The sequence below is a fragment of the Lipophrys pholis genome, assembly GCF_963383615.2.
Source record: "Lipophrys pholis genome assembly, chromosome: 5".
NCBI lineage: Eukaryota > Metazoa > Chordata > Actinopteri > Blenniiformes > Blenniidae > Lipophrys > Lipophrys pholis.
The window spans coordinates 21926369-21940759 of NC_137628.1; the positions used below are offsets into that span (position 1 = coordinate 21926369).

Here is a 14391-nt window from a genome sequence, read left to right on the forward strand (position 1 = left end):
GGTGTGCTGATGAGAGAAGATGATTTATGAGTGTTTGAAGTGAAAAAATGAGTTCTTTTGATGTTTCTGAACAAAATCAAATCAAGCATGTTCACTGATGTAAAGCAATGCGCTTTATGCATGCATGCACACACCAATCTGTCCACACACAGACACACGAAACACTTGGTAATGGTAAACCCCAGCCTGTCCACCATTGTCTGTCTCTCTCGAATAAATGAAAGCCACTGCCAGACAAAGCCTTTGCAGTCTCACAACACCTGCCTTTTATGTGTCACTTTAGACATTTGCTCATTGCTTTTTCGTTTGAAGAAAAAAAAGAATACAAAAATCAATTAATAAAGCTTAAAGCTCTTTGAGGTTTTTTTTCTTCTCTAACTCTGTCCCTCATAATGTTGTTCATTGCTTCTTCTTTTTTTTTTTTATAAGACTTACAAAAAAAAATCATGTCATGAGCAAACTTTCCTTTATGCCATAATTTCCAATAATGGTGAATATTTGAGTGAGACTTCAGAGATACTGAGTATAATTAAATTAACAGTAAGAAAGGAAAATGAATTTTTTTTCTTTATATTTCGTTTTCTTGTGAATTCTATTTCTTATATATCATATATTTGTGTGTATGGTAACGTCTCTGTAGTAGACTTTACCGAGCTCTTGCACTTCCATTTCTGTGATTGCTCCCATTTTGTTAACCTGTGTCTTATTATAAACTGAAGGAACTATGTGTCCATAGTCCCCTCAGTTTTGATGAGTCCTTAATGTGATTGTATTAGCCGTGTCTTGTTATCCCATCATGTATATTATAAAGTTATTTGCCTCCTCTCACTGTCAGCTTGTTTATATACTATCCCAGTTTTTAGTAATGCAGTAATTTGAGGAAATCACCGGCATACAGTATTGGTGCATCCCAAATGTGGATCAAATGCATTTGGCAAGTAGGTAAAGTATATTCACAAACTTACTCTGGATGCAGTTTGATGAGGGAATTCCTGATGATTGAAGAGAATGTTAACAATAAAGAAACAAGCATTTTTTGTTATTACCAGACAGCCGTGTCTTTCTTTGCTTTTTAAAAGCTCTACCAATAGCTGCTAAAACAGTCTGATATGAACAAAGATGTTTTCTAATATCTTCAAAATAAACAAACAAAAAAAAGTTGAATTTAGAATAAAAAATATATATTCAGAGGAAAGCAGATATACAGACTTTAGTCAACAATATGTTTTTCACAGTTCCTAATTAACTCCATTTTGAACCTTCATTATGACTTTGTGGCTATTCAGCTTCTCTCATTGCATTGAATGTTTTTGCTAACCATGTCTTTGCAGAAAAAAAAGAAACACATCATCATTGCGCTGCGCGGGCGGTACTGAGACCCAGATGCAAAGCAAAAAAACACAGCACACAGATGGGTAAACACAAAAAATGAAGGCTTATCTACAAAACTTTAAATCTTACAAAAACACAAGGCTTGCAGAAAAAAGGAACAAGAAGAAATTCTACTGAGGTATATCAACAAAGACTCAATACTACCAACTAGTGGGCAGGAGGTTAAATACAAAACACAAGACTACACATGAAAGGAGACGCCAACCAGAACTCAGGATTACCAAAACTACAAAAACACAGGAAGTCACTACACTCGGGAATTTAAAAAAAAATGTATGAACGAAATAAGCACAGAGTCGGGAGAATATGAAACAAAACTCTAACGTGCACGAAACAAATATACACACACGATTGACTCGGGAGGAGAGCAGAGAACTGAACTGCAGGAATTGAAACTGGGGAGGGCAGAATGCAGCCAGGAAGGTTACAGGAGTCTATGATCCAGCATCCATGGCTGTGGCTCTAGACTGACTTATATAGTGAGTGAAGCCCGGCTGAGTGTGTCCCTTCTGCAGATGAGTCCAATCAGTTGATTGCTGTGAGCTTCACACAACACTGCCCAGCTCACGGCCACATGCAGCTATGCAGCCAGTGCTGACATGGTGGACCGTGACACGTTGTGTGTTACAATCTCAGAGCTTCCAAGGTTCAATGATTTACAAGTCTAAGCTACTTTACAGCATGTGATCAGCTGTAAATCCCTGCTATGTACTATCCTCATATTGGCAATGTGAACCGCACCGTCGGGAGTGTCAGGCTTGTTTTGAATGTTTGCCTGCAGTGGCTGTATAAATCACAATAAAGACGGCAACTTAATACAATATTTTATTTGAACCGAAATTCAACTTTGTCATTTGCAACACTCGCCCATTATGTAAACATTGTAATGTACAATATATACAAGAGTAACACCCTTTAATTTTCTTGAATCAGGTAGTATCAATGTTTTTAGTCCATCTGTTCAGTTTTGTTCAACAGATTTTCTGTCTTCAATTTACATTTTTCAGCTGATTTTGAAACAAATCCAGTAAGAAACATATTTTTGCAATTGAGTCAATTGTAATTACATAAAAAAAACTGCTTGTTGTCATATAAAAGCAATGGATTTAATCATTCTTCCCCTCGGTAAATTCTGCATCTTTATTCCTCTTTTCCGTCATCTTCTTTTGCTTTGTCAGTTTTTTCCTCTTCCTTCTTTTCCTCACTACATCTTTCCCCATCCTCCTTTTTTTCTCCTTCACCATCTTCCACTTCTTCATCTTTTTTTTCCTCCTTCTCCTCTTTTTCTTCTTTTTTCACTTCTCCCTCCTCTTCTTCCGAATCTTCGACCTCTTCTCCTGTGAGGCGCTCCAGATCTGCAATGCGATGCCTCAGAGCTTTGTCGGTGTTCTTGTAACTTCCAAGAATCTTCTTCAGCTTTATTTGCATCAGCTCCATCGTGTTGTACAACTTATTGACTTTCTCTTCCAGCTCTTTGACCTCAGGCTTGATGTTGGCCGGATCCAAATCTATCAGACCGTCTTTCATCAGAATCTGACGACCCTTATCTTCCAGCATGCCTTTGGCATCAGGATACTCCAACAGCGATTCCATTAGGTCATCCTTGGACAGGCAGAAGAGGTCTGAATATCCGATGCTGCGGATGTTGGCTGTCCTCCTGTTGCCTGCTTTACTACCTTTAATATTAAGGATACTAATCTCACCAAAGTAGCTGCCACTCCCAAGAACTACAAACTGTGTGACACCGTCATCGGCAACAACTGCAAGTTTTCCATCTTTGATGATGTACATCTCGCGACCGATGTCGCCTTTCTTGCAGATGTAGTCTCCGGGGCTGAACACCTGAGGTCTGAGTTTGAGCACCAGCTCAATCAGCAGGCCGGCTTCACAGTCGGCAAAGATCCTGACTTTCTTCAGTGTGTCCATGTGGACCTGGATTGCAATTTCTGCTTTTAGTTTGTCTGGAAGATACCGTAGCACCTCGCGTTCGTCCTGTGCCTTGCCGTTATTCCAAAGATAGTCAAACCACTTGATGACTCGCAATTCAAGGTCCTTGCTCACCTTTCGAACCTGCAAAAGAAAAGAAATCAGTACCATTGATAGAATAATCACATGTTTTAGCAAATGTTGAAAATTATCATGTAATTCCTTATATTTCTGAATGAGTTTTCACTGACCTGCATGTACTGTTTGATATTGTCTATTCGGGACTGAAATTGGGCTTGGGCTGCATTCATGTTGGAAATCATTGTGGCAATGTTACCTACAATGGTAGCAAAGATTAAGACGCCAACTAAGAAGTCCACAACGTGAAAAAAAAATTCTGAGTCTAGGGCTGGTGGCGGAGTTTCTCCGATGGTCGTCAATGTCAGTGTGGACCAGTAGAGACTGAAAGCATATTTCCTCCCGGGCAGCCCAAACGCAGGCTCCTCAGGATCATCCAAAGCTGGGTAGACCCAGTCATCAGCCCCAAAACCAATGTATTTGGAAAAAGAGAAGTATAGGCAGGCATTCCAATGGATGATGATGAGGATGTACATGATCAGGTTTCCGATGCGGAAGATGTTTGGATAGTTGGTTTTTGTCTCGGTCCTGGTGAAGAACTCCATCAGGCGACCAATCCTCAGAAGCTTGTTAATGCGGATCTCGGGGTAATCAAGGCCGAGGAAGAAATACAAAAAATCAGTGGGCAACATGGAGATAACATCAAGACGAAACTGGAAGCTGGCGATGTAGCGATCCCTCAGCATCTTCTCATCTTTAATCATCAAGCCTTGCTCAAGGTACCCTGCAAAAAAATTCAATAAAAAAAACAGGCAGAAAAACCTTGTAATTCACTGCTTAAAATGCATGTTAGATTTGAGATTAAATAGAAAAAATATAGCAAGTATTCAATCTGAAAATTTTGCATTCTTCAAAGGTGATCAGTTGGGTGCACCAGTAATAAGCAAGTCATCGCAAAAAACATTGTCAATGGCCATGGGATTTATTTCCATTCCACATTTCTACATGCCTTTTATTTTCTGTTGTGTTGCTGAATAATGATTGCAATTTGGGCGATTTAGAGTCTCTTCACACATGAGAGGAAATATTTTTTTATCTGCACCAAAAGGCACACATTTGTATATTATTGCACAATAAAACTGTTTTGGTGGGTGTTGTACTTCTTCTTGTCATCCAGATGTATTGTATTTCTTTATTTATAAAGTGCACTTTTCTGAATAAGAAAATCTGAAAATTATGCAAAATTTGTCAAACTAAAATGATAATGTGTTTTAAGTCAATATTGGGCCAAATCCACGCTTTAGTGTTTGTTTGTTTTTTTACACGTGCTTGGTTTGCTTGAGTGAAGGAATATTCAGTGACATCATCATATTTAATCATCAAATAGACATCATCAACCTACTTCACAGTTTAAAAGGAGACATTTTCTTTTTACCTGTTCTGGTCCTGAAGAACATATCACCCAGGTAAATTAGGTCTGAGGTGTAGTCCAGAATGACCCAGTATATCAAGAAATCATACTGCAGCTCCTCAAAGCAAGCCCTGTGTGGAGCAGAAGACCACGAGCTGTTAAAAAGGTTTTTAAATTAATAATATTGAACAATACCACCACAATATCATGTAGTATTGCAGCCAAAGTCCGTGTAGCTTGTCTGCTATGGTTGCTTCTAACATAGTACGGGGAACTGTGTCAGTAGCTCAGTCGGTGGAGTTGCTCATCCTGCAGTCGCAAGGTTGCAGGTTCAGACTCTCCTCTGGCCCAGTCCAGTGAGCAAGACATGGATCATCAGATCTGGTGTTTGAGCATCTTGCATGGCAGTCGTCACTCGTGTGTGTGACTAGTTGAGTATGACTAGTCTTTTGGGCTTTGAGACTGCTGAAGCATGGAAAGGGAACTAGATAAGTGGAATCCATTTCTAACGCATAACATTCGCCGCTGCATTGAGCTCAAGACAAATCGAACTGCCACTTAGGTTCAGGAGAACAGAGCTATTGTTCATCACGAAGCCAAGCTGCTCCTGAAATAGATATGTTAGAACTCCATGTGGACAAAGATATGAGCAGCACTTGTTGTTACTGAATGGAATAATATGAACATTTGACCTGCAGTGTTGAAAGAATGACTGATTTATTGGAGTCACCTGGCTATGATCATGGTCCAGTTATACATGACCGGCATTGTGATGATGAATAGCCAGTTGTAATACAAGTTCCCAGCAGGATTAATGACAAATAATTCTTTGGGTCTGTGAAAAGAAAGAATAGAAATAGAAATGAACACATTGACAACAGTATTTTGAAAGTATTTTGAGGGCATTCCTCAAAATGTTGATTTTACTTGTCTTTCTCTTTTTCTTTTTCTTTCTCTTTTTCCTTCTGCTTTTCTTTTTCCTTTTCTTCTTTTTCCTTTTCCTCTTTTTCTTTTGCTTCTTTTTCTTCTTTCTCCTTCTTCTCCAGTTCCTTCTTTCTGTAACGGACATGGAGACATGGTGAAAAAGTGACTCTCAAATATTCTTCGCATACCAAATCTACTCAAAGGATTTAAATAAAACAAAAACATTTACTTTTTCTTCTCCTTCTTGTCTTTCTTGTCTTTCTTTTCCTTTTTCCTTTTTTGCTTTTTCTCCCTGGAACAGGATTAATTAGGATATTTACAAAGCGTCCTGTAATGACTCAGCAATACATTGGCTTTACTTATCTCTCCATGGCTTCACATTGGACTTACTCTTCATTGTTATTGCTGTTATTCACATTGGCCAGACGATTAGGATTCGAATGAGGCTCACTTCTGTCACAGGGAAAGAACATTATACATTAAGTTAATTAAGTGACAATTGTCTTAATTCTCCTTGATGCATTGTGAGCTGTCTGCTTGCATGAGAGTGTCTTTCAAGTTTTGCTTACAGATCGTCCTCGCTGTGCTCTTCACTGTCTGTGCTGAGTGGTGGTGCAGCGTGGGGCGGGGGCACTGCGAGGTGGGGACAGGCGGTAGAAGTGGTCATGGCAGCAGATTTGGATTTGCAGTCTACCCTGCAGGAACAAATCCAAAGTGGAAATTTTAGTCAAAGTTGACAGCTGGGTGGCAAACCAGAGGTCAAATACTTGCACATGCACAATGGTTTTACTCCACGTTGCACTCCATGTTTGTTTGTTTCTTTTTTTTAATTTCTCTGATAAAACAGTCACTTGTCACACCATTAAATCCATGTTTTCTTTTTTTCGGATGAATTGTTGGGAAAGTTTTGGTACTTGCATGACTCTGCTATTCTTGAATATAATCAGCAAAGTGCATCAAATCCTCACTTTGTATTTAAATGGAAACTTAAATCCCCGTTTGCTGCTTCATACTTTATTTTTAATTGAAAACTTTGTTAAAGATTTTATTTTATTTCAGATTTTCATCGCTGTTACACCAACTGTAACTTTCTTCCTTATCGTTCTTGATAATGCAAATTTTCCTGTCTGACAATTTTAGATTTATTTAGATACAGTAACGAATCATTGCTGTGAGAATAAAACTAAATTCAATATAATCCACATGAATGACGTTAAAAGCAACTTCCTTTTATACTCTAATTAATATTAAAACAGATCAGGAAAGACATTTTCACAAATGAAAATGCTGATCAGAGAACTTGATATGACAACAATGACCTGATCCAGTTTTGCAATAATGAAACTTACCAGTTCCACTTCTCAAAGTAGCATGAAGTCCATTATTCTTTAATCCGTGTGCAGTTTTGTTTTAGGTGTGGAAGGTAGCCATTCACAGAATCAGGTAATTATTTCTATACCAGGTATCATGGACCTGGTAATTAAAATAATATCCCAAATGTAGCTTGGGAACTGACACCTGTAGGCATTGAGTCTAACTAACTGTGTCATAGAGCCTCCGTGACCCTGACGAGGATTTGAGGATTAGAGTTGGCTGAGAAGAGGAGAGGCAGGCAGTCACTCATCCTCCTTATATATCCACAGCAGGGAGAGATGGGATACTTTCAAGGGAAGTTTTGACAACATGCAGTTAACCTGTTAGTCGGCATCCAATCCACAGCGCTGGGGTTGACAGTTTTATATTTTCTTGTCTGCAACAGGCTGTAATTTTCCTGTTCATTTGTGGAACAGCAGAGGTTTTAATATGCAGACAGACACATACACACACATATACACACCCACATAGATACAGTCCAGTGTCCATCACTGCAGGGGACATTACATTGACTTGCCTTCATTTCTTGCCAGTTCCCTCTAATGTTAGTCATAACTACTACATGATTGACTCCAAACTCTTCCCCCACTTTTTGTTAAACTGTAAAACATGTCCTCACTTTGAATTTTCATGGTTTACGTCATGGGGCTTGCATTTCATTACCACATTAAAACTGTGTAAACAGCTGTATGTCCTGACAATATGCTAATACTCTCTCTGTCTCTCTCTCTCTCTCTCTCTCTCTCTCTCTCTCTCTCTCTCTCTCTCTCTCTCTCTCTCATTGAGCAAAAGCAGACTTAAAAACCAGCGCTCTCTCTCTCTCTCTCTCTCTCTCTCTCTCTCTCTCTCTCTCTCTCTCTCTCTCTCTCTCTCTCTCTCTCTCTCTCTCTCTCTCTCTCTCCCCCTCTCTCCTGCTCAGTCAGCACTCTCATCCATATCCCGCTCTGATCCTATTAGGTTGTACCCAGTAGAACAGATTTCAGATCAGGTGGGTCTGGTTCCTATTAAAAGGATAGGAATCATGAGTGAAAATAAATCCGAACCTCTGTCAGTGATAAGTGGTGTGTTCAGGAGATCCTTTTCCATTAGTCAGTGCACTGGAGAAGTCCTGTGGTTCAGTGGCTCTCCCTGTTGGCTGTTGTAGTGTGTGCAATTTTATAGCAGCAAATTTCCCAGCATGTGGCTGAGCATGCGTTTAACTGTTGTCCACAAGTGCAATAATTTACTCCAGACCCTAATTTAGACTCTATAGACAGTACGTATTCTTGAGAATTTTATGCAGATTGTAGCCGGTCTAGCCATGTTTGTTTTAGTTTTTTTAAGGATTTTTTGTTTGTTTGTTGTTGTTGGGTTGTTGTTGTTTTTTTTGGGGGGGGGGGGGGGGGGGGGGGTCATTGTTTTAAAAGGATTATTTATTGTGTTATTCTTCACTACTGCATGAGAAGTTACTCCATTAGTTATGGTGGATCATGACAATTCAATTCAATTCAGTTGAGCTTTATTTATATAGCACCAAATACAACAATTCAATTCAATTTTCTTTGTAAAGCGCCAAATCACATCAACAAACATCTCAAAGCGCTCTTACAATGATAGAGTACAACAGACTCCAACTAAACCCTTCCAAAGCAAGCAGATGTAACAAGCAACAGTGGCCAGGAAAAACTCCCTCGCAGGAAGAAAAGTTCATAAGAACTCCCTCTTCAGGAAGAAACGGTGGGGCGGACCCTAGACTCTGGAAGGGCGGCCATCCGTCTTGACCGGTTGGGGGGAGAAAGTACATGGGATAGGACAGGGAGAGAGAGGAATAGAAGAGGGAGAGAGAGAATGGCAGACAGGCGAGATAAATACAAATACTAAAAAAAGTCTATGATGAGCGTTGGTCTGATGATGAACCAATCTCAGTCTGGAGTTTAAGGGCCATGCCGTTGCGGTGGGGTCACGGTGCTGTGGTGGGGTCGGGTAGTAGGACCGTGGTAACTCCACTCTGCGAGTCTTGGGTCTGATCCCCTGGATCCTGCTCCCCTCCTGTCAGGGAGAAAAACAGACGGCGGCAGTATCTGGTGGCTACAGTAATGTTGTTACACAGAGAAAAAGAAAGAAAGACAAGAAGCAGAGCCTCCAAATGTAGAGTTCCTCCCTTTACCTGGAGAGAGAAAATCCCCTCAGCAGTCTAGGCCTAGAGCAGCTCAACTTAGTGCTCCTATTTTATTCCTAATGATAAGCTTTATCAAAGAGGAAGGTTTTTAGTCTACTCTTAAATAAACTAATGGTGTGGGCCCTTCGGACCGAGGCTGGTAGTTGATTCCAGAGTAAAGGAGCCATATGGCTGAAACTCCTGCCTCCTGTTTTACTTTTATGGACTTTAGGGATTACCAATAGTCCTGCATCCTCAGAGCCAAGGGCTCGTGGAGGGTGATACACTTCTAGAAGTTTCTCGATATAGGACGGAGCCTGGTGATGAAGAGTTTTATATGTGATCAGAAGGATCTTGAATTCTATTCTAGACTTTATTGGAAGCCAGTGTAAGGATGCTAAGACTGGGGAGATGTGCTCTCTTCTTCCAGTTCTGATTAGCAAATGTGCAGCAGCGTTCTGCACTAGCTGTAAGATCCTAGCAGAGGAGTTTAGACCTCCTGACATTAGGGAGTTACAATAATCTAATCTTGAAGTCACAGAGGCATGAATAATTGTTTCTGCATCTTTGAAGGACAAGACGTTTCTAATTTTTGCAATATTCCTTAGATGGAAGAAGGCTGTCCTGGAGACGTGTTTAACATGGGAAATAAAGGACAGATCCTGATCAAAAATAACACCCAGTGTTACACAACACACAACACAATAATATCTAGGTGCTTTTTACAGAGAGAAACCCAACAGATCCATGTAAATTAGCATAGCGACTGTGGAAAAGAAGAACTCCCTCTAACAGGAAGAAACCTTGCAGAAACCAGACTCAGAGGTGGCGGCGCTCTGCTGGCCGGTTGGGGTGAGGGGATAGAGGAGAGAAAAGACAGACAGACAGAGTGGGGGAGAATGAGGGTCTTTCTATTGTATTGTTTTGTATTGTATTCTATTGTATTGTATTCTATTCTATTATTTTATTTTGCACATGACATGTAATCATATAGATTTGAAATGCAGTGCAAATATCCATAGCACCATTCTGTCCTTTTTACTCCTACAGTTGCAGGAGTAAAAATAGGCTTCAGAGCCTCATTGTGCAGAAATTAAGTAAAAACAGAAAATGTTTTTTACTTGATAAAGTGAGGGTTTTTAAATACTGTGACCCTGTTAAACAAATTCCGCTTTAAGGTTTTTCAAAAACAGAAATGTCACTAAATTTTAAAAGATGTGATGCTCAATAAAACAGCATGGGTTGCACACTTGACATAGGCGGCTATACTGTGGTGCTGAAACAAAATGATCTCAATACAAACACCAAAGTAATTACTCTTTATTTAAACAAAACAAAGAAAAAAAATCACAGACACAATAAGAGTATACAGAATTACAAAGTGTTTTATTTCTGCATTTATTAACACATTACAGTGGGAGATGTTTAATCTTTGAAATAACACTTGGAAAGGTTACAGAGCTGCCAAAGTCTAAAAATATGACTCTCTGTAATGCTTTTTATACAGAAAAGTACTTTATGAAAAGGCAGAAAAGAAAGGTTCACCTATGCTGTTGTTTCACGTCACTGTTTCCATTGTCTCTCTAGCCTGTTGCCTCAATCCAACTGTTGTTGTTTTCTTTTACATCTTTCACCAACATGACCGGTGGCCGTTTTCATCTACTCTTCTCACAGCTGATAACAAAGTACTGATAATACGGGCTATCTGATTACAGTATAGCAGGGTCTGCTGCCCTTCCTGTAGTATCAGTCTAAGCAACCACTGGGGCAGCGTCGACGTCAGCAGCTGGAGCGTCAGCAGCAACTGGGACATCTGCTGCGGCAGGGGCAGCAGCATCAACAACCACCTCGGGGGCTGCAGGGGCCGTGTCAACAGGAGCCACATCAACGGGAGGCACATCCACACCAGCAGCAGCGTCAACCGGTGCAGCATCCACGGGGACGTCAACCACAGCTGGCTCGACGGCGGCTGCAGGGTCTGCTGCTGGCACGGCAGGTGCGGCTGCAGGGTCTGCTGCTGGCTCAGCTGGTGCGGCTGCAGGGTCTGCTGCTGGCTCGGCTGGTGCGGCTGCAGGGTCTGCTGCTGGCTCGGCTGGTGCAGCCGCAGGGTCTGCTGCTGGCTCGGCTGGTTCGGCTTCCACCACAACTGGTTCAGTTTCAGCCGCCTCCACCTCCTCAGCCTCCTCTACCTCGTCAGAGTTCAGGGGAGCGGCGGCGGCGGCGGCGGCTTTAGGAGCAGGGACGCCATCCTGAGGCAGGGAATATGGGGAACATATTTGAATTGATATGTTAATAATGAAATAAATTACATCTGAATCTTTGACTTCAGGGGTGCTGCCGTTGTGCACGGCGGCTCGCTGTCACACTGCCGTGGCTCTTAAGTGTCATTAGCGGCGCCCGTGCTTCTCCTTGCCTGACGAGACGAAGTGCCTGCTGGTTCAAAACAAAATTCTCCAAAATGATGAAAACATTTTCTCACTGGGGTGCTGAGTACATCCTAATTTTGTTTGGGGATTTGCAAGTCTTATTTTAGGCAATGTTCCCAACTTACATTTAGTGCTGGCAGAGTGCCTCAGTGTCTGCTCATGAATGTGGGCCTGTTACTCTTCTGCCAGCTGCTTGTTTTTACTGTGGTTACAGGCAGCCTCCACCCATGTTTTCTCAGCTAATTCCGTCGGGGAGTGAGTTTGATGAATTATATCTTACTCTACATTTCTTTTAAATTTTTTACTCAAGCTGAATCAACTGTAGTGTCTTTTGTACAGATAGAGTTATTACCGGGTAGCAATATGTGTCTGAGCCAAAAAAAAAAGTCTTCAAACAAGGAGGGAAATGTAAGTAAATGTTTATTTCAGTTAATTATGAATGAAGACAGAAATCCAGGATGTGCTGTTGGTTCCGAGCACATTCCAATACCGGATACGTATAACCTCACCCTCGATCTCACTTTCTTCAGATCAGGAAAATGATAGCATGAAAACTTTTAAGCAATGGCAAATACAAAGTGGCTCTTTGTTTTGGTGCCAAACAAATTCTCTTTTTGAATTCCACAGTTCCAACACTTGCATGTTGGATTAACTGGTGCCTCTAAATTGGCTTTAGGTTGGAATATGTGTGCAAAGATTGTCTCTTTGGGCTCTGACAGGCTCCAAGACGGGTAACGAGTACATGTGGATTAAATGCAGATGCTCGCTCACCTCTTCTTCTTCCTCTGAGGCATCGCCAACCGGAACGGGAGCTGCAGCAGGGACCTCCGCTGGCTTGGCCGGCGCAATTTCAACCTGCATCAGGAAAAAAATAATCATTTTAAACTTTGCAGACAAAGTCTCGACAGCCTGAATGTTAAGATGTCTGATTGAACCCCTCACCACTGCAGTCACAGCTGGATCCACCTAAAGAAATGAACAATTCATGAATATGCGACTAAAGAAACTTCACAAACTATAGCAGAGTTTGGCTCCTGCAAGTCAAATCTAACACAAACAAACTTACAGGCGCATCAGCAGCAGGAAGGAAGGGGTTCCCGACTACTCCCTGAAAGAATACAGATTCATGATTATGACTGATGTTTGACGTTTGATTGAAATATCGATGAACCCCCACTACCTGCTGCTGGTACAGCCTGTACATCTCCATCCACCTCAGGGCCTGATTAGCATGTGCTGCAACCTGCTGAATAAATACCAGACATCTCCAGACATGTGCAGCAATTAAGCCAATTATCTTCTCTCTGTCAGACGCCTATCATAGTGTGTGACTGATGACATGACAAAAAGATCACATGACATGCCACAGCTGACAGACCCCAGACTGCACCGAAAGAAGAAAAAAAAGAAGAGAAAAGCTCTCGTTACCTCAGTGCTTTCACTCTCTGGGACCTACAATTTAAGAGAAGGAAGTGAGGAAACAGCAACTTACCAAACAGCATCGTGAAGACAGTGTTTAGGAGTTTATACAGAGATTTGTGGGCAGACTGAATAACACGTAACATCAGGAAAGACTTACAGGTGCAGCTTTGGTAGCAACCAGCAGGCACATGAGAAACACAATCTGCTTCATGGTGGCTCTTTCTGCAAAAATATATATTCAAGAAGACATATAAGTCTTTTAAATGCAGTGAAGAAAAACAAAAAAAAAACATGTACATTTAGTGTCAATTTATTTGTATGGATTTACATCTGTAATAGAGTGGGAAAATGTTTCCAAGTGAGAAGTAAACGTACCGTTTTTGTTCCTGATGCAGAGAAAAGGTGAAGCCGTTTCTCTTCAGAGATTGAAGCAAAGTGGTCCATGTCTCGCAAAAATGCCGTATATATATATACACAGGAACACCCTGTAATAGCCAATCACATCCAGTAAAACCTGCAAAGCTATGTGTTTGAAGAAATCTCTTTGCATGTCAAAACTGAAAAGAGGAGGCATGTAGGGTTGAGGCCCCCTGTTATACTTAATTACATACTGCATAAGTTTGCTGAACACACGTTCCTGTCTTTATTGCCCTGCAACCAAACAAGGAAAAACAAGTGGGATGGAGCAAAGCTGACATAGGCATCTATAGGTATGATGGAGAGGCCCCACTGAGGTTGACTTTAAAATAGTTCAAATGTATATATAAAAACGAAAAGGAGTGAAGAAAGAGTGAGAGTGCTGACAGATGAAAGGAGCAGGAAGGAGTTCAGACCACAGGGACCTTTTTTTTTTTTTTTCACCATATGAACCTCGCATGATCTTAATGTTTACTATATTTATAACTCTTTTCTATAAAAACCTGAGAGAGGTTTTTGGACGTATATGTGCAGTTTCTTCCAACAAACATCGCCCCAAATACAACTTGAAACCTTTACAGAAGCACCACCTGGAAACTTTATGTCACAGTTACTGCCAAATCAATTACCTCCTGCTAAAAAAGCACAATTTTATTATATGTAATATAGAAATATAGTTACATAGAAATATAGAAGCAATGACATTTACTGTTATGGGGTAAACTTTACTTTTGAGAAGATTGTGGGATAGTAAACACACACGCACACACGCACACACGCACACACACGCACACACACGCACACACACACACACACACACACACACACACACACACACACACACACACACACACACACACACACACACACACACACAGATTCTT

The 14391-nt window shown here is 41.0% G+C and overlaps 2 protein-coding genes across 3 annotated transcripts; both read right to left on the reverse strand.

Moving 5' to 3' along the window:
• Positions 1-2199: 2199 nt before the first annotated feature.
• On the reverse strand, positions 2200-7335 carry cnga1a (cyclic nucleotide gated channel subunit alpha 1a). The gene is made up of 9 exons (XM_080463358.1): positions 7081-7335; positions 6301-6426; positions 6122-6184; positions 5961-6023; positions 5735-5863; positions 5538-5642; positions 4832-4938; positions 3570-4180; positions 2200-3462 (listed from the first exon to the last, which is right to left on the reverse strand). Exons 2-9 carry the CDS (start codon positions 6396-6398, stop codon positions 2533-2535), a joined length of 2106 nt encoding a protein of 701 aa, XP_080319484.1. The 5' UTR covers positions 6399-6426; positions 7081-7335; the 3' UTR covers positions 2200-2532.
• Positions 7336-10546: 3211 nt separating this feature from the next.
• Positions 10547-13702, reverse strand: enam (enamelin). 2 transcript variants are annotated; one of them, XM_080463367.1, is made up of 8 exons: positions 13466-13702; positions 13248-13312; positions 13097-13120; positions 12849-12914; positions 12735-12776; positions 12611-12634; positions 12440-12523; positions 10547-11491 (listed from the first exon to the last, which is right to left on the reverse strand). In XM_080463367.1, exons 2-8 carry the CDS (start codon positions 13299-13301, stop codon positions 10994-10996), a joined length of 792 nt encoding a protein of 263 aa, XP_080319493.1. In that variant the 5' UTR covers positions 13302-13312; positions 13466-13702; the 3' UTR covers positions 10547-10993. The 2 variants fall into 2 exon arrangements, with proteins under 2 accessions (XP_080319493.1, XP_080319494.1); XM_080463368.1 differs by lacking the exons at positions 12735-12776; positions 12849-12914.
• Positions 13703-14391: the final 689 nt, after the last annotated feature.

Bases quoted from the DNA above. Each gene is read 5' to 3' on its own strand.
- cnga1a (XM_080463358.1), bottom strand. From the start codon at position 6,398: ATGACCACTTCTACCGCCTGTCCCCACCTCGCAGTGCCCCCGCCCCAC. The intron at 6,024-6,121 runs GTAAGTCCAATG...ATCCTGTTCCAG, and splicing joins AACAGCAATAACAATGAAGA to GGAGAAAAAGCAAAAAAGGA. The intron at 4,939-5,537 runs GTGACTCCAATA...TGCTCCACACAG, and splicing joins TGGACCATGATCATAGCCAG to GGCTTGCTTTGAGGAGCTGC.
- enam (XM_080463367.1), bottom strand. From the start codon at position 13,301: ATGAAGCAGATTGTGTTTCTCATGTGCCTGCTGGTTGCTACCAAAGCT. The intron at 13,121-13,247 runs GTAAGTCTTTCC...CTTAAATTGTAG, and splicing joins TTGCTACCAAAGCTGCACCT to GTCCCAGAGAGTGAAAGCAC. The intron at 12,524-12,610 runs GTGAGGGGTTCA...TTCCTGATGCAG, and splicing joins ATCCAGCTGTGACTGCAGTG to GTTGAAATTGCGCCGGCCAA.